The 27,109-nt window shown below is 40.7% G+C and overlaps 1 protein-coding gene across 5 annotated transcripts in view; it reads right to left on the bottom strand.

The window, feature by feature from the left end:
* The window catches only part of PTPRK (protein tyrosine phosphatase receptor type K), a 403,857-nt gene extending 377,738 nt beyond the window's left edge, over positions 1 to 26,119 (bottom strand). For all 5 annotated transcript variants that reach the window (XM_065680919.1, XM_065680921.1, XM_065680920.1 and 2 more), the window contains exon 1: positions 25,691 to 26,119. In XM_065680919.1, the coding sequence (XP_065536991.1) occupies positions 25,691 to 25,802 (112 nt within the window). In that variant the 5' untranslated portion in view covers positions 25,803 to 26,119. The remainder of the gene's footprint in view (positions 1 to 25,690) is intronic.
* Between the last annotated feature and the right edge of the window lie 990 nt (positions 26,120 to 27,109).

The raw sequence follows: 27,109 nt of genomic DNA, 5'->3' as shown, positions 1-27,109 counted from the left end.
TAAAACACACAACAAAAAGCCCCAAAGCTCTAGTAAATGCAAATGTGGTAGGTAACATGTTAATGGGTAATACCACTGCTGGTAATACAAAGCCTGCATAGAGCATTCCCTAATGACACATTACGGTTAATAGGTCTATCAAGATTACTTGGATTCATATCACTTGTCTGTTTCAAACCCCTTCAAAAAAAAAAAAACCAGTATGTCACAGGTAAGAATCCTATCATTAGAGATGGTCACAGTATCTATACTGGGCAGTTAAAAAGCTCTGGGGTATTAATCACATAGAGTGATCAAGGAGGGATAGTGCTAAGAAAATATAGATCTGTTCAAATCATTACAGTTACAACCCAGTTTGCATCTATATCAAATGGTACATGGAACCCATAAAATAAAACTGTGATTAGAAGCAGCAGACTATACCTCCACACAACACTGACAGGACCAACAATTCAGAAAACAGAGCCTTGAAATCACAATGAAAAGAATAAATCTGCAGACAATAGATGTTGATCATTTACATATTTAATGCCACCTAATAATACTACACATGTAATTACAGTGGAAGGCTATAATTAGGACGATTTATCTAGAATAGGTAGCATTTTCAGTCTTATAAAAAAAAAAAAAAAAAAGAGGTACTGACCTACAATGGCAAACTACAGATCCACTTTTATGAAAATACTCCCTGGTTTCAAATTTCTGAACAGAAATCACTGTAGAAACCTTCAGATGGGATTTGTGCCATCCAGAAGGATCTCAAAGTTACCCTGAGTCAAAAAAAATGCAATTTCAGCCTGGCCTTTTCAAGTCTTTCAGCAGTAAATTAGTAGCACCAGTAACAGACTGCCTCCCTCTTCACCTAACACTAAAGGAGGGCTACTTAGGAAAAAAAAATTGCAATAGGAAAAATGCATCCAACATGCTGGCATACTAACTATAGCATGCTCATGTTTATAAAAAGGTTTCCACGTGCTATGCAAGGAAAGTTACAAACAGCCTGTAAACTGCTAAAATAACGTCTAATAGGGGAAGCATGCATTTTGAGTCCAGAAATGGAATTTCCAATTATGACCTTTAATCACTTTAAATCACAGGGAAAAAAAAAAAAAACATCACAACTACAAGCATGCAAAACTCTTTAAGGTAACTTTATAACCTTTTTGAGTAGTTGAACACATATTAATAAAATGTCAAAGAGGCCACAGGAGACATAACAGAGGAGCTACAGAATGTTTTCACAGAGGAGGCTTACAGAGGGTACTGGCAATTTCAGATGGTCAAACCAGCACACAGCTGAATAAATCGTGAGTTCCCATATCGGTGTGTGTCTAGTCAATGAGCATTTTGCAGTGTTTCAGGATGAAATAAATGGAATCATTTCCCCAGAAGTGGATGGTGGATTCTGGAGTATTTCCAGCCTTTTACCTGGAGCTGTAACTGTGGGGAGCCGAAGGACGAGGAGCAGGCACTTCACCCCTTCTAACCAACAGCAGGCAGTCAATCCAAGCTAAAGCAACATACCCAGTCTTAACTCTGTAACTCTGAAGCCCTAAAAAGCTACCCAGCCATGTTGGATGAGGAAGAAATTGAAAGGGTTATTAGTAAACAGAAGGATAGATGAAAGGAAACCCTAAGGGCATACTTTAACATTCATCACCCTTATCTAGTGCCCACACTGACTGACTTGGCCTCCACCTTTCGGTGAGCTATTAAGGCAAGAATCCAGAGCTAGCCAGAGCTCGACCCCACACTCCCAGGAGTACCGCTGACCCTGCTGCCTCCCTGCAGAACAACACTGCTCCTGGCCCTCCTTTCCACCTGCTTGGCACCTTGGGGAATAGTTTCCTGCTGGATTATCAGGCTGGACTGGCAAACCAGGAACAGGCAGGTTTATGCCAAGTAAAGGAGAAGAGGCACACCAGGGAAGCGTCAATTCAGGTCAGCTGGCAAAGAACTGACTTCTAACCTTACCTCACTGAAAACCAGGAAAAGAACTGCTTGCCATCTTAGCACAAATGTGTTATTATCTTTTTTAAGATACTTAAACAGTAAAATCTAATCAAGCACCAGGAAAAGAAAAAAATAACTTCACTTCCACATTGCTTTCATAGAAATTAAGTAGGCTTGGAGACACAATTACCATAACCACCTACTTTCCAGAACACTAAACCTATATGTAAAGTTCAGCACAAACTCTATCCCATGACAGCCTAAAGCTACCATGAGTAATCATCTTCCACAGCTCACAAGCCAGAAGCTTCAGCCAATCTCTTCCCACTTTTTTCCAGAGTCTTTTACTGGGAACTTGGTTACAATCCTCAGAGCAGGTTGAGCAGGAAGGTCGCAGAAATACTGAAGGGGACGGGCAAAGGCACAAATCCCTGGTTTCCAGGCAGTGCCATACATACTGGACTTTCAGAGGAACTCCAAGACTTTCAAGCACCTGCCTCCAGATGACAGAAAACTTCAGCTGTGCTAGAAGCAACCCTCCAACCAGTCCCAAAAAGCACTATAAAACCAGCTGCAAATTATACATTAGGCCAGACAAATCTATAATCTTACAATAGATTCTAACTTATACTGATTATCGCCAAAAAAAAAAAAAAAACAACACAAATAAAAAAACAAACTAGAAACATAGCCCCTGAATATAATCATTTCAACCTGCCAGCATGAAAAGTAACCCTTTCACTTTATTCATAGTTTCTCTCATGATTTCCCTACTGTCTGCAGTAGTGAAAGCAATTGGAATGAGTGCTCAAGAATTAGAAAACTAACGGGGGGAGGGGAAGGATAATAGCCACTAAACATAAGGAAAATTAAGAGAAAAAATATATAAGGATATATACACGCACTTTTTGACCACTTTTAAAATGGTCCTTGCATCATATAAAAAAGGAGTGAGCAAATTCAAAAATTTGCTACAGAATGAGGCAGATATAGCTTCAGTGAAAACAGGTATAGCAATCTTGCAGCACTGCTTTAGCAATGTGGAAAGATTTCTTGTTTAATTGAGGTGTTCCTAGAAACACAAAGAGGGAAATAAAGCACCAGTCTTTCTGAATTGTAAGCATATATTTAAGTTTTTTTATCTAACAGTGTCAAATGCTGTATAAAATTGCCTCTCTCTACATTAGAAGCTTGCATCAATCTAGCCTGAAAACAAAAATATTCACACTTCTCATCTTCCCCTCCTCATTCAAGATAGAAGCATGTAATATCCATAACACATATGGCTCTGCAGTGAACTGTGACTTCAACGTAGTTCCTTGACAATGAAGAAAGCCCCAAGGCCTGTATTTGTAAGAATAAAGCAGATCATACTAATCTGGCTCTAGGAATTTAAAGACTGGTATCATATTGCAAGTGGCTACCCACTTGAATGTAATTTCTCCTCAGGTTTTTCTTTCTACTTGAACTGCCAGCAGTGCTAAATCAACTCATTCAAGCAGCACGTATTACCACCACAGAATCCAAGGAAAGCTCTAGGTCCTACATAGAACATTCTCCAATACACAAAAGCACACAGAATTTAAATTTCATTGGTTTTGAGATCACTCTAAATAAACCAGTTCCCACTAGAGAATTGGAAACCTACACACTATATTTGAAATTATTTTACAAATGCAGTCTTGAAGGCTTGAGAATTTTTGTTTCCCTCAAAATAGGAAGCCAAAAATTGAACAGATTTTCTTGGGAACAAGAAGTAAGTTTCAACTGGAAACCACAAAGTTTATGTTAATTGCTTTGGGTAGTCCTGAAGTACTCTCCGAACTGGGTTGCTTAACTTTTTTAAGCACAGTCATTTTAAAAAGATCAAGCAAAAAACATCCTTTAAAATTGAAGCATTTTCCCAGAAATTCCAGGGAACTGTAAAAGCGTCAAGTATATTCAACAAGACATAACACTGCAGGTATTTTAAAATGGGACTCAAACGTCTAAGCCAACAAATACTGGCTTAACTCTTCTGAGGGTGTTTTTTTCTCCTTTAAATCTCTCTCAGACTATGCCATGTATCTGATCAGAGCCTGATGCCTGCCTAGCTTCATACTTCTTCAAAGTTACAGGAAAAAAAGAAAATAGGAAAAAAAAAAAAAAAAAGAAGAATTAAGACCCAACACAAAACAGAATAAAATTCAGCCACTTTACTAAACACAATCTCCGTGCTTTGGTGCTTCCACTGTTCATTGGCTTCTCATTCTTTCTTCATTTTCATTGATATTGTGGATTTCCTAATTAAAAAACATTTCGATCATCATTATTCCCATATTTATTTTTTTTTATGGTATGGAGTCATAAAGAGTGACGTAATGCACAAAAAAAATAAAGAAAAAAGGCTAAAACACCTGGGTCACCTATGTTTCAATGGGAAATGCTGCCAGCAACCAGTGGGAGAGAAGGTTTTTTCCACATCTAAACCTTCTGATCTTTCTCAAGGCAAAACTTTAAAGCAAGAATTTGGTGGTTATCTGCATATTTGTCTTCACAGTGTATTTTTTACAACACCAGTTTTCCAGAGCATGCATCAAATTCCTCATCAGACTGAAAATGCTGCGTGCAAATGAGGAACAGAGTGACAAAGCGAGAGGACATACAACACGTACAGAGTATACAAAAGCAGGAGCAAAACTCTACAATCTACCAAACTACATGGTGGTCATAGCATTATGTGGATTAGCATTATGTAACCCTCAACTGAATGCATTCTAAATGAGGGACTATTCCTTCAAATATGGTAAACGTATATGGAAACATAGGGAGCTTTTAAGGATGCTGGGGAGGGACTCTTCATTAGGGACTGTAGGGACAGGACAAGGGGTAATGGGTTAAAACTTAAATGGGGGAAGATTAGACAAGGAAGATTTCCTGTTAGGGTGGTGAGGCACTGGAATGGGTTGGCCAGGGAGGTTGTGAATGCTCCATTCCTGGCAACGTTCAAGGCCAGGTTGGACGAAGCCTTGAGTGAGATGGTTTAGTGTGAGGTGTCCCTGCCCATGACAGGGGGGTTGGAACTAGATGATCTTAAGGTCCTTTCCAATCCTAACTATCCTATGATTCTATGGTATCAATTGCAGTTTTAACAACATAAAGTGTGATCTTTAAAGGTAGTAAGAGTCCCATGACAGAATGAATCTTGCCCATAGAAATTTCTGATGAATTCTGTATCAGCTAAGCAAAAGGAAATTCTTAATCTGCTCTTTCAATCTTCCAGTTAAGCAACAAGCAATGCAACAAGGAAATTACTGATTTAGATATTAAAACTTTACACTGAACCCACACTAAATTGTCTATATGCTACAAAATTTTGTACCAATCTTATACAAAACAAAGACTGAAGCTCTGGTAAAACAAAGACTGAAGCTCTGGTTGCTGTAGGAACAGCTCAGAGTTTTGGTACAAGGACAGAATTTTATGATCATAGAACAGTTAAAAGTTGAATGTTTTTGATAAAAACAAAAACAAAACCAAAACATATCATTCAATAATTAGCAAGCCTTAGCTGACCTAGAATGAGCTTCTATCTGAACTAGTGAATTAAGTCACTAGGCAGGTGGATCAAGATGTCAAAATATGGTTAAAGTTACCATAATTAAAGGGTCTTCCTTTAAAAAAAAAATAATTAAAATAGACACCCTACACTTCAGCAACAGAAACTGCTTCTGTTTCAAATTCTAACTTAAAAATAAAAGTCATTCCATTTATCATGTTAAAATCAATACAAACAAAATACTCTTCCAACATACCAAATATTCTGAATATATTAGCACAAAAAGTTTTGACAATAAGAATAAAGCTTGTTTCCCAAATATTAGTTTACATCACATCGAATGCACACACACAAAGGAGCTATTCTGTGGGTTGTTTGGTTTTGCAGGTTTCGGAGAGAGGGCATATTTTCCTTGGTAAGCAGCAGCTTGTTTCTTGGGTTTTAACCATGAGAAGGTTGCCTATAATAACTTCAGAGCACTCAGCTTCAAGGAGACTTAAACTAATCCCTTTCAGAATCTGCCAACACAGCACACTCGCGTGCTCCAACTGCCACTGGACTTGGTTAAAGCAGATGAAGGAGTTAATTCCCTTCTTTGCTGAGCAAATGCCTACAGAAACTGGAAAAGGGAGCCAGGAGGTCACTGCCCAGCAGATCATCTGTACCCATCACCCTTTTTGGGAGGAGCCATGCTGACAACTGTGGCACACAAAAAGTACGGCCACACTTTTCTCTGTGATCTGCATTTTAGCTTAGAGCTCTGAAGAGGGCTACTGGAGCTGACAGTCCAGGATAACTTCTTAAACTGCCCCAGAAGAGATCACCAGACACCTCAGGGACTTTAACTATCTCTATAATTTCTGAGGCTAAAGCCAATCAAGTCTCAATGAAAGCACTGCACAAACACGTAATGCACTCTTGCTAATAAACCTTAATGCCATACCTTTAGTTAAGTGACTGTGTTCTGTTGCAGATACCACTTCACACATATTTCCTCATATTTCCTTATTGATAAATTGAAAAGTGTCCTTGTCCTGAAAGCTACTTGGTCTACACCACTCAACATGAATAAGCAAAATACATCAACTGACTTCTTCTGAAGTAATCTAGTTGACGACCGTTAGAAATGTACCTCCCTGATACACCAAGAAAGAAGGATCCACAGGGCCCTCAGTGGCTTCCCAACAGAGAAGGATAAAACAGGGGCTCGACATTAAAAAAAAGTGATTTGAGGTTTGACCAGCAGAACAAGGAAGGGCTGGATCACACATACTCTTTTGCCAGGATTAAAATCAGTTTTATGTACCCCAGGATGACATATTGGAACAATAAAAAGTAGTCCGAATTAACTCCAAAGTCATTTACTTCACTCTAAAAAACTTGTGTAGCTTTTTTTTTTTCCAGAATTAGTCTACTTTAATCCAATTTACCGTAATCTTTTCCTAAGGTGAATTATACTAAACTGAATTTTAATATGTCATTTTAATACTGAATGAAAGCAACCCACACAAGTTTAACATGATTTAACTAAACTGTTTTAAATTAATTTTTAATTTGAATGTAACATATGGATAAGTCACCTTCACCCATGCTTTGAAAAAAGGCCTGACAAGATGAGCCATTGTATCTAGAGATACACCGCTGTGCCAGGCAGAAAACATCACATAAGGTGTCCCCCCTGTCGGAAAGGCAGCTTCTCACTTGGCCACCTCCTTAAAAAGCGAAGTGTTAAACAGGCATGAGGGTTCCACCTCAACAAGTGTTCCTGAATATAACTGTAAAACACCTTTTTGATGGAACAATGGAAATCATATCCAATAATCTGCAGGCACCCTCTTTCTAATAGAGCTATGTTTGCTAAAGAACAGAAACAAGTTCAACCCCAAACCCTGAGCTCTGTGCTTGACTTTAAGGATAACTTAAGTCTGTGAATCAGTCCACATTAAGAACCATAAATCTTGCCTAATTAACAGAGTTGGGGGGGATAAGGGGAAGGTGTGTGAAAGGAAGTATTTCTGCAAACACATTCCTTATCTGCAACAAAAACTTCTGGCAGTTCTCTGATACCAGGTCAGCTGTTGATGCATCACTTTGCCAAAAGAAATTTTAAAAAATCCAGCCTGACCTATGAGAGCAGGAGCAAAGGTTATGAAGGTTATGAAAAAGTCTCTTTGGAGCAGAGAGCAAACAGCCATTCTGCCAGGCTAGAGTGTTTTCAACCTGCATTGACCTGTTCCACACCCCATAAAATTGCAGGCTACAGTTCTAATAGAACCAAAGAAGTGTTGTTTGTAAGGCATCTCTGGAGGCCATCTAGGCCAAACAACCCCCTCAAAGCAGAACTGTCACTAACACTATAACATGAGGCACAGCTTTGTCTAGCTAAGAATTGGAAACCCCATTGGACAGGGAATCCCAAGGGCACCCTGTTCTGAAGCTCAACCACCCTTGTCCTCATGAGCAGTGTTTCACAGAACCCAGTCAGAGCCTCTCTAGCTGCAATTTGTGACTACTCCCCCTTGTTGTATCATTTGATACTATCAAAGAGCTCTGTCATCTTCATAACTGCCCTTCAAGTTTTTGCAAGCTTACCCTCCTACTCTTGATCTTGAGACCAAACAAGTCCAGCTCCCTTCAGGTGCCTCTTGCAGGTCACACCATCCAGGCCCCAACTATCTCAGCTTCTCAACACACTTCCAGTTCCCCCTCATCCTGCTTGACCCAGGAGAGGGCAAGAGCCCCAATGCCTAACAAAATACTCCAGACATACCTCACCAGTGCTGAGTACAGGGAGACAACAGCTTCCTCCAGCCTGCTGGTCACACTCTTCCCTCTCAGGATGCCATTCACTTTGTTCAAATACACACACAAAAAAACCCCACCACACTACCTAACGTCAACATCCAACATCAAGCACCACCAGAACTGGCTCATACTCAACCAGGTATCAATCCCAGATCCCTTTCGGCAGGGCTGTCACCTAGCCACTATCCAGCCTGCACACAGGCACAGGTGTATTCCTCCTACTGAGATTGTTCCAGTGCTCCATGCATCCATGCACTGATCTTCTGGGTCCAGATGCCCTTCATGCCATCATTCAGAAATAAATGATCAACCCCAAACTATTCTGATTTGCAGTAATATACCATGTGTCATGACTAATGTAGTGGAATAAAGAGATACCACAATTCATTTTGTAAATCATGCTGTTTCAACAACAGTCCCTGTCAGAAACAGTAGCATTGGTCACCCTCCATTTAAAAAATTGGCATTGAAAATGAAAAGACAGCAATAAGCGGTAAAGCAGGTATTGTTACTATGACATAAATTACAATTATGCCTCTCTTCTGAGAGCCCGGTAAAACTCACACCTCTGAGAACTGATATTCACGTGACTTATGGCAAAAGTAAAGCTATACACCTAAAAATAGTGCAGCTAAAAACTGGAGGGGGAGGGAGAGGGCAGGGGAGTATTTGAGAGTTTTTCCTCCCACATTCAGATTTTCCCAGTGTACAACCAAGTATCTCTCATCGGGAATTGTTCTTAGAGATCACTACTTTGATATGCCAATACTTCCCTCACTTCTTCAGTGAAAACATGCACTAGAAGAACTTGACGAAACAGGCAACTAATCTTTAGTGTCTGGAATGTTAAAAAAAGTGTCTTCCAACTGATCTGTATTTCTAACCTGATTAATCCATAATTTGAACTGTAATACTAATATTTTGAGTAAGAGCTGACTCAAAGTCAATTTCTGCAGGCATTTCAGGAAGAGCATTAAAGGAACACATTCGTTATAATAAATCAGAATAAAGTTTAAGAAAAACTAAGCATAAGCCTACACCTACCTTTTTTCTAAAAAAAGATTGTGTTTTAACATTGAAGTGTTAAATACAAAAATATATTGCAGTTTTCTAACAGATAAACACAGACTATAGAAAGTTTGCACTTCCCTCCTCCCCAAGGGAGATCTAACCTCTGAAACTGTGCTTTCAGGAGCTGTTGAAATGACAGAATTAGAAAGAACTGTTTGATATGTCAATAATGACATCGATCCAATCATTGCTTCAGCAGAAACCTGATCTGCTTATTACTTACTGCATAAGAAAGAGGATTAAATATGAGAAGAGTGAACTTACCACAATTTGCTTTGCAACATTAATAAAATGTTCAATAGTAGTTTTGTTGCTAAGTCTGCTAAAGTAAAATGTCCAAATGGCCTTGGAAGAATCTATTTGACGACAGACTCTGAAATAAAGTCAAGGCTATTTACTATGCAAGAGCTATAAGATCATCCTCTTGGTATGGAGAATGCATGCTCATCTTCTTTCCAAATCAGATTTTTGTTATTCTGTGTGATATTAATCTGCACGGGGGTGGACACCTCTGTGAAGGTACAATGGTTCATCTCCTGATCCTGGTCAATTCTTGTTTAATCTTATTTCCAGATCAGATTTTTCACACATACGGAGATATTAATCTCTATAGGGGCAGATATCTCAGCTGGCCTTAGCACACAACATTCCCCCCCTCCCCCCCCCCCCCCTTTCTGGTCAATTCTATTTTAGTTCTAATTTCCTGTGATTTATATTCCTCTTTCAAGTTTAATATTCTGCTTCGTTCTTCTCAACAAGTCTCCTCTTTCCCTCCCCTGCCTCTTTTCAGAGATTTTCACAGCAAAACTACTGGTTTGACCCCTTTCACCAACCATTTCCCTTAAAATCACTGTAGGCGTTATTGGTGGTGTTGCCAGATGGAGATGTTACCGGTGTAATTATTAATAGGCATTATTACCATCAGCACTACTTGCAAGCATATTGATAATGCTTGCCTTATTAAGGACTAGTTTTCTCAAACACGTTTAATTTTGAGCAGCCTTGTTTCGTATAAAATTTCACTTGTCAATTTCAGAATGAGATAATCCCATGCCTAGACAATGAACTAGGATATATGTTTAAGTCAGAATGTAAGTAATTAAAGTATACTGCCTTACCACAGATTTTCTGACAGTCACATATCTGAGCATGCAGTCCTGCAAAATGAGGGGTGTAGTACAAACAGATCCCACAGGAACATCATGAAGCTGAAGTATTTTGGATTTCTCACATATTACTCTCGTAAGGGGCAACAGAATCTCACAGGATGAAAACAGAACCAGAGATCCTTAGCCTGCATGACACTTAGCTTCAAACATTTTGAGACCATATCTTTGGTCTTAATATTTAATATAGAGCATTGCACGAATACAGTATTTAATTTCACTATCTAAACAAGCTTTCCATTTTCACTGCAAGGTTTGCTTCTGAGCACCGAAAACATTATCACTTTCTCATCACCAAATTAACATGCAATGATCATCTTCATCTCCTATTTGCCTGCTTGAAAAACCTACCTGCCAAACGGTTAAATCAAAAACACACAGGTACACAAGTTCATAAAAAGGGCAGGAGACATTAATTCAAAAATAGCTCTTTCAGAGCATGTTTCTCTCCAATTCTTTTGTCACACTAATTTGATATACTGTGTTGCACAGAGCCTAATGTCCTACCCAATATTTTTTAATAGACTCTACCTGTGTTAGGAGCTTGGTTCCAAACAGCAGGGGAAAAAAAATGAATGCCCTGACTGCCTCCATTTACCAAGCACTAGTTTGTGTATGAGAACTGTGCCAAGAAACATGAACTACACCACCACATTCAGAGAAGAGCAAAACAAAAGCTCCACTTCAGAAGCACTCCAGCACTTCACAGGGAAGCTTGGTTTGGAGTTAGTATACCATGTACTGCAAAATCCCTAAGAACACAACAGAGCAGAGACATTTGGCCTACAAGAAAAGACCATCTAACCTGAAGTAATGCTGCCTGGCTACGCCACATGAAATGGTTCCGAGAGCCTCACTATTTGCAGCTCTTCAGTTCAGTGACCAGCATCTATTCCACATAGTTGCTTGCCAATGTAGATACAGTTATAGTCTTGAAAACAGAATTGCCCTGCCGGTTCCTAGTGTCACAGGTGAAACCACCAAGGTCCTTCTAACTTCTTGCCATAGCAGCTCATAGGAGCTCAAGAGCAAAAAGGCAGTGCAGCTAAGTGTTCAGACAACCCTAGCCAAACTTAGCCTTATTTTGCCTTTGGAAATTATTTTTCAAATGTTTCTATTCACAGCCATTTGAATTAAAAAGCCTAAATTAAAAAAAAGGAAGCCTTCCTACTTAAGAGAGTGGATTTTCCAAGTCTTCCATTCAATACGCTTTGGAAAGCAAATGAAATTACACTTAAGAACATTTACCCAAGCTTTGACTTCATTTAATTTTACCATGCATTTGCTTTTTCATATGTGGTCCTTACGTCTGTCTGCTAAGCTACTATCTTCTGCAGTCCATTAGCCAGTTTCCAAACACTGATTACAGTCCTCCAATAACAATATCTTCTTTGCCTATGCACTTCATCTCCTGCTATTACAACATTTCATAGTGGCACAATCTGTAAACTGTGTCTGAGAACAAACTATTCTGTGTCTTCGGCACACTGATCAATCATATATGAATGAAGCCAAGAATACACCAAGGAACCTTGAACTATTTATGTATTTTGCCATGTATAAACACATTCCTCAAACAGCCACTGGCTCCATTTACGAGCCATACGTTAATTACTGAACATTTACATAGAAGATACAATCATTGGTAGTTTATCTTATATACTGCTACAGGCAAATCCTCTTAGTTATAACTTATTTAGACAGAAATTTGACATGTGCAACTCTAAAGTTGTTAATGTTGTTACTCTTTCTTTACTTTTTCCCTTTCCCCCAAGATAAAAGAAATTCTGAGGTCTGTTCCAACTTTTTTTTTTCTTTTTAATTGGGTTCTGAACCTCAAAAGTGTAAGGAAACAGCAACTTCTCAGCGTCTAAGCATAGCCAAAGTAATCTTCAACATAAAAAGACCCCATTTTGCTTAAATACTGAGGCCAGTACTGTCTTCCCTTTCTTAATTCTTACACAAAGTAATGTAAATTTAATCAGATGCTTGATTACTATAGTTGGGATACAGTAAACAAACAGGTGAGAGAGAATGTAAAAGAAAGGCAGGAAAGATACTGTGACAAAAAAGACAGTCATCTCTGATGCAAAATTTCTCAGAAAAGGATTAGAAAGTCAACAGAAACCAGTTTTACCTGCATTCCTCCTTGATGAGGCCTTTTTAATACCATGACCTGAGACTTTAAAAAAAACCCCACACCAATAAAACAAAGGATGAGCAGAGGCAAGGAAGAAACTGGAGCATTATCAGGAAAATTACCAAAACCCCCAACTTACGGCTGGGAGCCTGCAAAGTGAGGTGTTAAGCAAGAAGGTATTCAGCCCACAGGCTAATAAACTCGTTTTAGTTTATGTCCTGTTTAATCTGGCAATACAGTAAACATACAGCATGAGTGGAGTGGTTTGGAATTTTAGTTATTATTGCCCACACACCTACCATTGCCAGGGTCACATGATAAGGATAAAACAAAAGTTATTCCTGAAGTACCAAAAGCTGAAGAGCAGCAACAAGCATGGCTTAACTTCTTTTGATTCTCAGTCTACATTGTGCATCCTAGAGAATAAAGCTGTCCTCCTCACTGATGGCACTACTGAAGAAACTCATCAACTTCAAGACTTTTGCAACATATTTACAGACCTTTCTGCCACTTTTTATATTACACATTCTTCTTCAATTTTTTTGTTTCACTTGCTTAGATGCAAGACTGCCATCATCTCATGACTCAATGCTCAACCACAAGACAGTAACTGATGCAATGTGGAAGAACATCAAAGAGGATTTGGGATTTTTATGGCTTAAGGGTTTTTTTTGTTATAAAAGTGTGATCCCAGGACCTATTTCTTTCCCTCAACAAACACAAAAGCAGTTGCTTTCCCTTTGAGAGAATTCCTCTAAAAATAATTATACTGATTTTGACACTGTAACAAGAAAAAAAGTAGTGCATTTATGCCTCCTCCATATTTCATAAACTAAAGCAAGATCATCTTATGTTCTCCTCATTTTCAAAATAGTATTCACAGAAAAAATTACTCAGAAACTACTTGCCACTATAGTTTTGTTGCAAGTACTGGGCACACAGTGCCCAGGGAACAGTATTTACCAAGAACTTAACAAGGTATCCACTAGGCAATCAACTTCAGTACTGCAATGCACCTGAAAAGTGAATCAAATTGTTATTTTATTTGGGAGGTAAACATTTACCAAGTTCACCCATTTGTTCCTGTGTCCTCTGGGGACTGCCTAATGTACAAACTTACTAAAATAGAGCATTTGAGCATTTTCTTTGGCATTTGCTTCAGTTCCTGGTTTTCCTAATGGTTGGGGTCTTTTTTTAGGTTTAGGCTGACAATGTAAATGTTTCACATCCAAGTGCAGCGTTTTGTTTGTTGGGTATTTTTGTTTGTTTGGTTTGGTTTGGTTTTTAATCATGCTCTCGCTTCCATTAAACAGATTTTTTTCCTCATTCTCTCAACTTTAACATCATAAGAATAAGACTGACCTATAAATTACTTAAGGTTGCTTTCAGGTGACAAGAATAGGTTTTTTAAAAGAGTGATGGCTAAAATTATTTCCCCAAAACACAAAATATCCAGTGCTTGTTTTCATTCCCATTTCCATGCTTCAGCAAACAGAGAGAGATGTTTATAGTTAGCATCTGGATACTATCACTATGCAAGCAAAACCATCCAACAGATTATTTCAGTATTCCTAGGGTCTGTAAATGTCATTATTAATCACAAATGCTACTCTTTCAGGTTCACAGCCTCATCACATAGACCATAAAGCTCAGACCAAAGATTTTCATATACATGGTTTCTGTCAAATTGAAAGTAATATACAGTCTCCCCTCTTCTGAATGCTCATAAAGAACATCTGTGCAGTCTCTCTAAACAAGAGCATAATCTTGCTCTTCCTAAATGCTGGTCACTTAACACAACTTCTTGCTCACAGTTCACAGAAACACCAATAAATCACTAGAAGAACTGAACATTTGGAGTATAAACTCAAAGTAATACAGATAAGTGAGCTAAAGGGAACAACCACCACCACCAGAAAAAGCTGTTTAGTGTATCTACTTCAACATGCTTAAAACAACCTATAAACTGAGCCTGGTATTTAACTGCTGCTGTGCAGACACAGGATACACACAGGCAAGGAACTTTCTCATCCCTGGAAAGGACTGCAGACCTGGAAGCACTTCATGCCTTCATCATGACTCAGAGGAGCTTTCACCCTACCCTGTAGTATTTAACCAAGTTGGTTTTCAGGGTATACAGGAATTTCAAAGGAAAGAAAAAAGCGGGGGGGGGGGGGGGGGGGAGGGGAAGAGGGAAGGAAAAGAAAAAAAAAAAAAAAAAGCTGTGAGAATACCACACCACCTAAGCAAGCAACATCCTCCCACTTCTGGAAGTTGAATTAAAGCATCAAACTAACATTATCAAAGAAAAAAGCTAAACAGCTAGGCTATTAACAGCACCAAATTCAGTAACTACTAACAGAATTGTTTTAAAAGTATTAAAAAGTTGACATCAGAAGTGTGAAGTAATTTGACTGACTTCCCACTGCCAAGTTTCACCCACCCCAGCCAGGAAAAAAGTAATTTTTACATTCTATGACATTACACTCATCTACTTAGTCTGTGTTTAGCAGGGAAATTATAGTCCTTTTTATTACCAAGCTTTGTTTCAACTGCTTCAGAAATCCAAATCCTCCTATACTAAGGGTTTTGCTGTCACCTGGAAATAGTCTGTCCTTATTTTACACTTATATATGCACGTACATTATAGCTTTATGTATGTAGCAAGGGGATGAAACATTTTCTTGGTTTGTTATACTATATGAAAGAAAAGGTAGAAAGAAAGAGGAAAGCCAAACCCACAGAGATTTATAAATGCAAGAAACGTAATATAAATAGACCTTTTGCACTAAACAAGACCACACACACACAAAGTATTCATATGCTGAAGAGATGGCAAGCATGTGGAATTATCTTGCGATTTCTCTTATTCTCACAAGTTGAGTCAGGATGGACTATCAGCAAAAACTAACTGCAAAGACAATATTTATTTGGCTTTCTGAATTGACTAAGGAAAAGACCTAATAGACCATTTTATTACATTTCTGTTGTGAAAAAGAAGAAAACCCCTTTTCGCTGGAAATTTTCTAGCCTGAAAAATCTGAAGATTGAACCAAACAATGCTGTCAAATGAACAGAAACCAACACAACTAAGTAGTTAAATTAAAAGCACATAAAACATTCCTGAGAAGTGTAATAATTTCTGCTCATTTGTCACTTCAGAGTAAGGAATTTCATATACCTTGCTGCTCTTCAGTTATGGGACAAAAGCCAGAAGAGTGCCATAAAACTCTTCCAACAAAAACCAAGGAGAGACAAGAAGATTACAAAAGGGGGGTGGGGATGGAGGTAAAAAGTATAGTGGAAAAATCACAATCCACTTCTTTTATCAGGGATAGTGAAAGGGATTATGGGATGGTTTGGTGGTTCTGAGTTTGGTTAGAGCTTCTTTGTTTATTTAACACTGTTTTTAAGCCAACACCATTATGTCTTCTGTTAAACATGACAAAAAAAGCATGGAAAAGTTAGTACAGCAGTGTTTTGGCATACCATCTTCTACAAATATAAAAGAGCATTTCTTCAAAGGAATCATAAGTTGAACAAAACATAAAACTGCCTTCAGTATTACAGATGAGTAAGTTTTAACAAATTGTCTCTTTAAAGCATTTTAAGTATGGTGACAGCAGTCAGCACTGAGAACTTATCTCTGCTGTATGAAGTCATGAACTCCACCACATTTCTTCAGTGCTCTCACAGCTGATAAGCACTTTCACATTTACAAATAACAGGCAAACAGGATAAAACTAGGAGAACGAAGACAACCGATACTCCCCGTTTTAACTTACTCCAGCTTAATGCCATGTAGAGTTGATCAAGATCTAGTGAACTGATAAAATATCAAATCAGAGCATTTTTATGCTCTGCTCAACAGCTATGTTGACAGTTCTCTGCCACGTCTTAAAATTTTATTTGGTGGAGAAGACAAAAGCAGCCTAAGATTTTAGCGCTTCAATGCATTTTTTTATTACTTAAATCCTTAAGTCATTTTAAAAGCAACAGGCATCCTAAATCACACTATACAATTCACAAATAAACATGACCTGCATTTGGGAATAAAAAACAACCTAAACATTAACTCAAGAAGTCAGCTATCCACTCAAAATTTTCATTCTGAGCTGTTTTGAATTAATTTGAACTACAGCCACAATTGTTCTTTGGAATATTTTTCTCTTCTAGTTAATATTCATCAATCATTTTTACTGTTACAGAACAAGTGTTTACACACAAAAGAAAGCATACAACTCCACCTCAGAATAAATTGAGTAACCAGTGTGTAATAATTAGAATGAACATACCATAATTTAATTGCAGCAGAACTTGGTTTTGAAGAATACAACAGTGTCTCATAAGTCACTAGAATTAAGTTCATTACACGGTAGTTGAGAAATTACTTCTTTTGCTATTCAATTAATAAATATAATCACATGTTTTTTGTAAGTAGTAGCAGAAGTAAATGACTTTCTGGCAAACTGAAAGGTCCAATCTTTCGTACACTGGCTAACAAAAATAACCTTATATTACAAGCAGTAGAGAGAAAAGGATTTAATCTTTTCACAGCACCAATCCTCAAGAAATTAAGTCTCTCAAATCTTTCACTGAGGTATATACTTCGTGCATTACCATAAATATCAACCGATTACATATATGTACAACCTTCTTAAAAAGAACAAATACCTGACAAGCCCATGCACAGCACCTTCTATCTTAAAACAAGTTTTTACATGTTGAAGTTAATTCATACTTATGGAAAATACTGATTTCTCCCCACCCCGGACTATTAGACCAGAGAATTTCTTTTATACCTTGTTATACCTTATACACTTTCAAAGTTTGGTGGTATGTTTGGGGGGGTTTGTGTGTGTATTTTAGGAGGGGTTGTTGTTTGGGTTTGTTTTGATTTTTTTTCTCCTGCTTACCATTGAGTAATTTGGGGGAAACAAACCCCCACAAATCTATTAGCAAATACAGCTATGCTGGCAAAAAATCCTAATGTAGTCCCAAGATTTAAACCTACAGGAATAGTTTACAGTTATGACTCATTCTGCTTGAGAAAGCAAATCAAAGTTATCACTAAAAGGTTGCCCCATTACTGTAACATTGCTATGATTTCTGAGAGGCACTTGCTGGCAGTGGCCAGCACTTCTCCCTGCTCTATAAGGAGACTCAGATGTTTTAAACCAGAGATCAGCATATCATTTATATGTCATGCTATTACTCTATAGCAAGTCTTGCTGCTATATGCTTATGTTCTTACCCCCAAATACAGTTATGTATTACAGATGTTTCAACAAATACATTGACTCTAACTCCCCATCATCTACCCAGTGCTTTCAGGATACATTGTCCGTCCTGAGGCCCAGTTCAGCAGCCTCAATTCTATAACAACTTTATCAACAGTAGAAATTCTCGATTAACTGTTTTACAGAACTTTTTGCACATATTCCTTCAAATAAAACAAGTTACAGCAATATGCCATTAGATCATTGTTTCCATAGTAGGTATAATACTAGATCCCATCTGATATTTTTAGGCTGTTTAAAACAAAACAGCGCAAAGGCTGTCAAGGCAAAGATTTAGCCACGGCAGGAACCACAGAATAGATTTGGTTAGATCAACAAATAAATGGTTACTAACTGAAATTCATATTTTGTTAATAAAAACTCCAACTTTTATGGACATTAAATTTCAGTAACACAAAGCAAACCTAAAGGCCTATATTCACTGATCAATACTTAGCTTTTACCTTCCAATGGACAAATGCAGCTTATTTACAGAGAACAATGTCAGAGAGTAAGTCAAGTAAAAGGAGTTCCTTAAGCACGTACGTATTCTTTATAATTGATAATTTTACGCCTATTCCCACAATTTTAATGGTTATTGAGCCCCTCAGCATTCAGAAGGAAAACAAAAAGGGATTTAAAATAGTTTCATGTCACCATCAGCTTTTCAAGTCTGAGGGTACATTGCTTATGTGCTGAGGGTTTGTGCACTTACAAAAAACCCTACAAAACAGCTATTCTTTTGTCATATTAAGTGTCTTAGAGGCATGTAGCTTCTTTGCTTGTTTGTTTCTTTGTTTAAACACAGCACTGAGTTGACACAAATACTAATAGTCTCCTTCCAGAAAAATATTTCTGTATGCTTCTGTTAGTTTCTAATATTTATAAAACTTCTAGAAAACACAAATATGACTTTCTACTATACAGCTTCCTGGTAAGAGTAGAGTCCAAGTGACTTTAAACTACATTGTAAGTATGCTCTATAGGTGACTTCAAATTGGGTAGTTGGCATAGTTTTAGACAATGTTTAAAGTCACCTGTAGTCGAGGCTTACCAGGAAGCAGCTGGTCAGGAAGGCTGCTATTACCATGAGGTAATAGCCTGCCTGACCTACAAAATGTGGTGCAGCAAGACCTTACGCTCAGTCAGAAACTATAAAATTCTCACCAAAGCCATTTACCATTCCTCAACTGGCTCACCCTGGCCTTTAGAATTCATTTTCCCTCTTCTACCCTCATTCACATGTCTCAGGGACAATCCTATTTAAAAACCCCACAGAATGGGGAAGGACAGATCACACAGGGAAAAAGGTGAAACTGCAGAACTCAGCTTTAAACAGGTTCCTGCTGCACCCCAAACTGAATGTCAGAACATCCTTTAATTCTAGCCTGGTATCTGGGTGTCATCTCCTCCAAGCCCTCCACTCCTTGTCATAACACCTGCTCTCTACTAAGTGTCATTAATAGGCCACTTACTGCTTATACCTTTATATAATAAATGCCTTAGCTATCTATTATAATGCAAGAATATATTTAAGCCCAGTTTACTCAAAGATGCATGTCATGGAAAGATATGCTAGCACGGTGTCATCAGTTTCCATGCAGTCAGCCAGAATGCAGCTGCAACCACCTTCACTCAGTCTAACCCCTCCAGCTCCAGAAGAAACACCAGGCCTCTCCTCCCACCTCTCTCTGTGCCCTCCTGCCTCATCTTTGCACTTCTTTGAGTGAACAAAGCGCTGCACAGCAAACAGAGTATAGCAACAGCAAGACTCAAAACAGCACAGGTTCACCTTACATAAGCTGTGGTGTTACTACAGCTTGTTGTCAAACTGAGCCATCCCACCATCAGCCCCCATCCTCCCATACATCAAATTTATGTGGCCACAAATTCAGAGATCAAAGGAAATTAACCATCTTTCTTCCCAGAAGATTCACATAAAGCTAAATTAACTCACCCACAAGCCACATGATGACCAGATCTAGCACAGGCAAAGACCTGAGAGGCATGAAGTGACGGAAATGCCCCCCTCTGTGCAGCTGTAACTTAAAATTTGCTTAATGGCATCAGCAAATTGTGCCTGGCACTCCAAATCAGGACGCACACTTCTTGGAGCAGCACTACAAAGGCATCTGTCCACGACAATAATAAAACTATGTCAGATGAGATCCCATCAGCACGTGAAAACATGAGATATGTCCTGACTTACTCAGTTACCAGGACTAAAGTAATAGTTTTGGAAGCTTCCTATTACACATTCAACAGGATCTGTGTTGCAGAAGGAAGAGTAGGGATTTCACCAAAACAGATGCTAATGAAAAGGAAAGCTGACACTTGGTGATGTATGCAACTCGCAAGAGGTTAGATGAATAGTCTTCCAGCTGAAGAGGTCATACAAAGACATCATAAAGATTCCAGAGCAAGAAGCAACTAACTAGGCAGCAGAATTGCAGTTTTCTGCATGTTAATTCAGATATTGTCAATCTTTATGTGCAAGAGAATAAACTCTTTTTAACTCGCTTATATTAACAGCATTTCAGAAAGAGAAGACAGACTACGGTGCTAAGTATTAAACAGGCTAACCCTCCCAGACAACCAACACAAGGTCATGGGTACTTTAAGAGCCTTGCTTAAAAGTTTTCACCTCACACCCCCCTAAAAAGGGCTGGCTAAAGACTCTCCCCTTTCCCAGAGTCCTGCTGTCCACTGGCACAGCCACCCTACAGCCCGTCATTTAAACACAAGATCTCAGCTTTTCAATAATAAAATAGATAGTTCCATGGAAGTGTCACCTCGCAACTAGGAGTGTAACAAATGGTCAAAAAGGCAAAGCAGATGCCAGGAACTATTTCAGTAAAGACAGGGAACAGAACAGAAATCGTTGTTAAGCACTGTATAAATCCTCTCAGATACTCTGAGCAATGTAGACCTGGAACAGAAAGAGAAGGCTGGTAAAGCATGAAAAGATATGGAATGGTACCTTCACAGCAAGTGGCTACAAATGGACTTTTCTGACGAGTAAAGGAGTGGTTGAGGGAGGGTGGGAAAATGCTGTGTGGCAGGAAGAAGGTAAACTGAGAAAAATCACTGATCATCTTTTAGTAAAAGAGCTAAGAGATATTAAATAAAACTAGTAATTTCAAAAAACAAAGGACCATGGCTTTTTCCTATAACATACAGACTCCTTGTCACAAAGTGAAGAAGACAACAAATGCAATACAAGCTGAAGATGTTACCAGGAACGATCATGGTTACAAGAACTGTTACTGCGGGCAGACAGTACTCAGAGGAAGTCACTCACCCTGACAAAATCCCTCTCCCCTGAGTGTCCACCACCAGAGGCTGCATACTGGGCTAGGCAGAGCTTTGCCCCAATCCTGTGCAGATTTCTTAAACCCCTCCCTTTTTTTATTTTAATTATCTCAAATGGATCTAAGTAAGGGCAGGACATCTGCCTGTTTACACACCACTTACGTCGCTATGAAACCGATCAAGCAGTACCCTGATTTCTCAGACAAAGGGATCTAAACAAGCCTCTTGGGATAGTGTTCGTTCTGGGTGCTTTCAGTTCCATCTGAAACAGTTAAGTGTCACTTTGAAAATCTATATATGTTTTATAATTGTAATACTGCGAAATATAGAAAACCAAAAGATGAGTGATGGCTGAACCACCAGTGCCATGGAAGAAGCTGAATGCATAAAGGAAAGGAAAACATTTGGGAAGGAGGGGGTAAAAGCGACAAAATAACTCACTTTTTGTTCTACTCATCTCCTATATCATTTGTCAGTACATTTTAACAGCTTGGTGGAAAAAAATGCTACTGAGAAGTCTCTTATACCTACACGCCTACCTGCACAAGTGTTTCTTGTATAGCACACTCAAATTGTAGCACATTCAAGGATAAAATCTCACTGAAACAAGTTTTGCTCTTCTGACAGCAAAGGGCTAATTTGAGTTGAATTACTAAAAAAGTATTTTAAAGCATTTTCAAAAAGCCCTTAATTTCTTCTACTATATGATTACAAGTAAATAAAAAAATGTTTATTAAAATTTGTGTCTATTTCTCTGTAAGTATATTTAATTACAAAAATCCTTATAAAACAAAGGACATCATCTACTTTATAATACAAAATTTCTGCATTAGATTCTCTCCCAAAGACAGACTGTAACAATTTTGAGGGGGGGGGGAGGGGGGGAATGAGGGGGATGGAGGAACAGGATGGAGGGAGAGTGTGATGTGCAGATTAATACAGCGATATTTACTCTTGCCTTTTCATTTGTGATACCATAACTACTTTGTATGAGAAAGTCTACTGTATGAGAAATAGCTACTCGAATAAAGGACTTGAAATTGTAAAACATACAGGCCTCCTTTTTATGCTTAACGGTCCCTGTGGTCTGAAATCCCACACTTTTAACATCAGGTAAGCTGAGGAGTTTCTAGAATTTTTATCCTCATATCTTTCATTTTGTATTAAAAAAAAAAAAAAAGGAAAATAAATAAATCACACGGTTGCACGGATACCATGGGAGGCAGGGTAAAGCACATATCCATCAGCTAACTGGCAAGCTGGCAATGTTCTTAAAAAATTGGAAATATTTTCTTTTTTTTCTCAAAATTTGAAGATGTATAAACTGCTATTTTTTTTTTTTTTAATATAAGTTTAAACTGATCTGGTTGTGAAAACAAGCTGAACTTGTTCTTTATCAAACTGTAGGAGTTGCAGATGAAAGGAGGTGCTATATAAGGAATAGCTAGACTTCAACAGAGAGTGTGCTGCCAAAACATTTTGGCCTAGATTCTGACAGGCACTCACCCAAGTTGAAGGGTCATGGAAAGCAGCGGTGTAAAGAAACAATCTACAGAGACCAGAAAACATTACACTGTGGATTATGGTTGGGTTGGGGGGCAGGCAGAGAGAACCTGCTTGGGGGTTGGGTTTGGTTTTGGGTTTTTTTTACCGTTTGAGATCTGTGGGGAAACACAAAATATACAGTGTTTCAACTATGTGCAAAGAGGGTGGAGATGATACACAAGAACAGCCTTTAAAAGGGCAACAAATTACAAGATGTATCTTGTTCCTTTTCCTAACTTGCCACCGTTCCTTTTCTTGCCTTCTCATTTGCTTTCATGGAATATGTTATGAGGAAGAAAAGATACCAACCATCGCACACACACACTCCTGAAAATGGCCAGCTTTCATGCTCTGTAATTTGATTAGACCCTTAATAAATATATCAAAATTTTTGTGAAGAGACTCAGGACCTGGCCAACGTTCGTGCTCAGGAGTAGTACAAAGCATCATCAAAAGGAAATATAAATCGAATTACAGTGAGAGAGAGATTTGCGAAAGGTCCAGACTGAATTAATAGCTTCATTAACGGCAAAGAAAAAGTAACTATTTAGAATTCTTACAATAAGATTACTAATAAAAGGGAAGCTAGAAATGGGCTAGATTCAGTTTAACATGGAAAAGTACAGGCCATTAGATTAAGGTGAGGAGGGGGGAAAGGCAGTCAAAGGAAAATGCTTGAAAAACAGTACTGTTAAACAGAGTAGATGACTGTGAAGAAAACAGATGCTCCTGTGTGCACCAAACACAGAAATATCTCATTGTAGGCTAAAGAGAGGCCTTTGATGGAACAGACACGTGAGCCCCAACACACACTTCAGGGACTGGTTTAGAATAAGGAACAAAAACAAAGTTTGTGGCACTTGTCAAACCCAGAGCCTTCAAACCAAGATTAACCATAAGGAAGCATTCAGCAGGGGCATAGCTCTACGTGTGAAAACTGAACATATTTCCGAGCACCATACCTTAAACTGAGTACACTGAAAGCACCAGCTACTAGCAAATATATTTCTCCAAACATTCAAGAAAGTCTGAGCAGATCTCTAATTAATAAACCTCTGACCGGTGCAACACATTTTTGATGCTTGGCAATAGAAACTAAAGTCTCTAGCTGCTGACATGCTAGACACACACACACACAAATTAATCTCATGTTTCCTAGATACAATTGTTTAACTCCTTGACAAGCTTCACCTACTCCGGTCAGAAGGACACTGAACATTCTTTTCCACTTACCTAACACATACCCCGCAGTACCAACCTGGCTTCTTGTACTTGCAACTCCAGCAAGGGCTGCGTGACACATTTTCAGCACAAAATACCATGAAACACATAAGTTATCAGAACTTCCTACTCTTCTTATGCCAGTGAACAAGCTCATAAGCAATATTTACGTAAGAGTCGCCTCTGGTGTTAACATCAGCCTGACAAGTTACAGCAACACAAAAATCACTGGTCTGATTTTAGTACGGTTTTGAATGAAAGACGTTATGCTTGGGCATATTTTATTTTGGCTATTTCTACAACATACCAGCGGCATGTATGGTGCACTTCCCTTGGCTTGATAAAAGGCTTGCAGGCACTTATGTAATTTTACAATTCTGATACGCAGACATTAAATGATACACACCAAAGTCAGCCATACAGGAGGGATGTAATCTGTTCAGACCAACACAATTTCCCTTACTGCTTCAGCGCATTTCTTAATCGACGACACATTTCAAATGTCTCAATTAAAAACTAATTTACAGGAGAACTGCGGGAAGGAAAAGGGAAGAAAAGCCTCCTAAGTACACATCGGTCCTTATGAAAACCATGCTTCCAAGTCTCCCAAGTGTAGATACTTTTATTAACAGCAGGTTTTAACTTAGTTATCCTACAATAAACGCTTTGAACGCGCCCAGTGCAACTGCAGTGCTATTTTTTCAAATAACAGAGCCTGAAGTCTACTTCAGCTAGCCCTTCGAGTAATACTTCACACCACAAACAAGAACACGTTCACGATACAGCTTCACCACAAACAAACGAAGGACGCTTCATAAACTACAGCGGAGGAGTGGGGGGGTGTCAGGGTCCGTAACACTAGCCCCCACTACTCTCCCCACCCTCCACTTCCCGGAGCGACCTACCGCCCGCCCCAGCCCCGCCGGGAGCTTTGCCCCAAGGCTCCCCCGGGGCCAACAACTCACCGCCGCACCGGCCGCAGCTCCCACCGCCCGGCCCCGTGGGCTTTTATTCTGCAAAACCCCATGACGGGGGGGGGGGGGGAGGGGGGGGTAAAAGGATGGGTTGAGAAATTCGCGGGTTTCAAACAAAACAGTCGCCAACCCCATATGCTGCCTTCCCTCCACTTTTCTCGCCCACCACTCTTTTTGTATAGGGGGAAATCCCGGCAGCCGCCGGAGGCCAGGGCCGCGCCTCCCCGCCCCGCTCGTTACGGGAAGCGGACGGGGCACCCCGAGGGCTGCGCCCCCCGTGCCGCGCCGGCCAGGAAAGCGCCGGGAAAAGTTTGAGCGGAGGAAGGGGCGGTAGCAGCACCGACGCCACCTGGGAGGCTGGCCTGCGGGGAGAACGAGGAGGAAGAGAGGAAGAAGAGTTTGTGAGGCTCCCGAAGCCCGCGCCCTGCTCGCCCCTGCGAGACCCGCGCCGGCAGCCTGTGGACACGCGTGCGTCGCCCCCCCTGCCGCAACGCGCCCCATAGAGCGGTGGCTGGGGGTGCTGAGGAGGAGGAGGGCAGCTCCACCACCGCTCCTCGGGGGCGAAAGCCGGGTCCCGGCGCGGTGCCACCCGCTCTCTCCCCTTCACTCCCATTCCTTAGCGAGCACCCTGGGCGCGGCGCGACCCCGCCCGTCCTCACCTGAGGGCCGAGCGCCAACTCACTCACCTGCAGAGAGCTGGGCCCTGGCCGCCCCGAGCAGGGCGGGCGAGCAGCCGGCCAGCAGGGCGAGCACCGCCAGCAGCGGCAGCGAGGCGGTGGCGCCAGCCCCCCTGCCCATGCCGACTTGCCGAGAAGTTTCCGAAAGAGGCCGGGGCTGCCCCAGCCCTCGGCGGTGGCAGCGGGCGGAGCTCGCCTCGCCCGTCCCTCCCGCCCCGGCGCCTCGCCAGGAGACCCCCGCGCCGAGGGGCGCCCGCTGGCCCCGGGGCCGCCCGCTGGGGCAGCCGTCTGCAGCGCGGCGGCGACGGCACCGGCTCTCCTCGTACTCCGGAGTTACTTTGCTGCTGGGCGAGCGGGGAAGGGAGGGAGGAGCCGAGCGTGCACGTCCAACCCCCGCTCCCCGGCACTTGGCAGCGAGAGTGTGGGACTCCGGCCCGCGGCCCCGCACGGGCGCAGCGACGCACGGCAGCGCCTCCTGCTGCAGGCGCGGAGGCCAGCACCGCCTCGGAGAGGCACAGCTCGGCTCTCCTCTCCTCGGCACGGCAGGGCTCAGCTCTCCTCCCCCGCTCCGGAATGGTACGGCATGGCACAGCCTGGCTCAACGCGGAGCGGCTCAACGCGGCTCGGCACAGCGCGTCCCGGCTTTCCGCCCCCTGAGGACGGGAGTCTGCTGTCCCTGGAGGAGAAGGAGGCGGCGAAGAGAGGCGAAAGGGAGAAAGCACTGGCCGAGGCGGGCGGGCACGGGGGTGGGTGGGGAAGCCGAGGCTGGGAGAGCGGCCGGTAGCGGCGGGTCCCGGGAGCTGCTTGCCCGGCCGCCTCGGGTGGGCTTTGCCGGCTGCTCCTGCTGGTATAAACGCGTTATGGACAGGGTGGCGAGCGTTGCGCTGTCATCGTGCATCAAGCAGCCCGGCTGTATCTTCGACGCAGGGTTTGTGGGGCTTTTTTAATTCGGTCCCCTTGCTTTCTTTTGGCAACTCCTGTCTGGCTTGTGGTGCCAGCAGAGTCTCATTGCTCGGAATTGAGCTGGTAATAAGCAGTGTTGCCCTTAATGCTATAATTTCCACATGTAATAAAAGACCAACCCTTCAGACAGGTCTGTATGCAGCTATACGACACTGACACCCGTGAGTTGTGAAGCAGGATCTTCTCGACATATCCAGGCTCCAGGTATGCCATATAATACAGGCCTTTTTCTGTGTCTCCAAAAGCACTGCAGGTCCCTGTGCTTCCAGGGCTTAGAATCCTAAAAAGCATTTGGAATGACAGATAAGGCACAAGTGCTGGAATTTCTGTTTAAACAAGAATAATTTCCTCCAAATTTTTTAACCTGTATTTTATTAGTTTTTCTTTTTTGCATGGCAACTTGTAATTAGAGATGTTGTATAATGTTTACAACAGAACCTGAAACCACTGGAAACTCACAGGTTT

This window comes from Lathamus discolor, chromosome 5 (assembly GCF_037157495.1).
Source record: "Lathamus discolor isolate bLatDis1 chromosome 5, bLatDis1.hap1, whole genome shotgun sequence".
Taxonomy (NCBI): Eukaryota; Metazoa; Chordata; class Aves; order Psittaciformes; family Psittacidae; genus Lathamus; species Lathamus discolor.
This window is presented reverse-complemented; position numbering and strand designations above follow the sequence as displayed.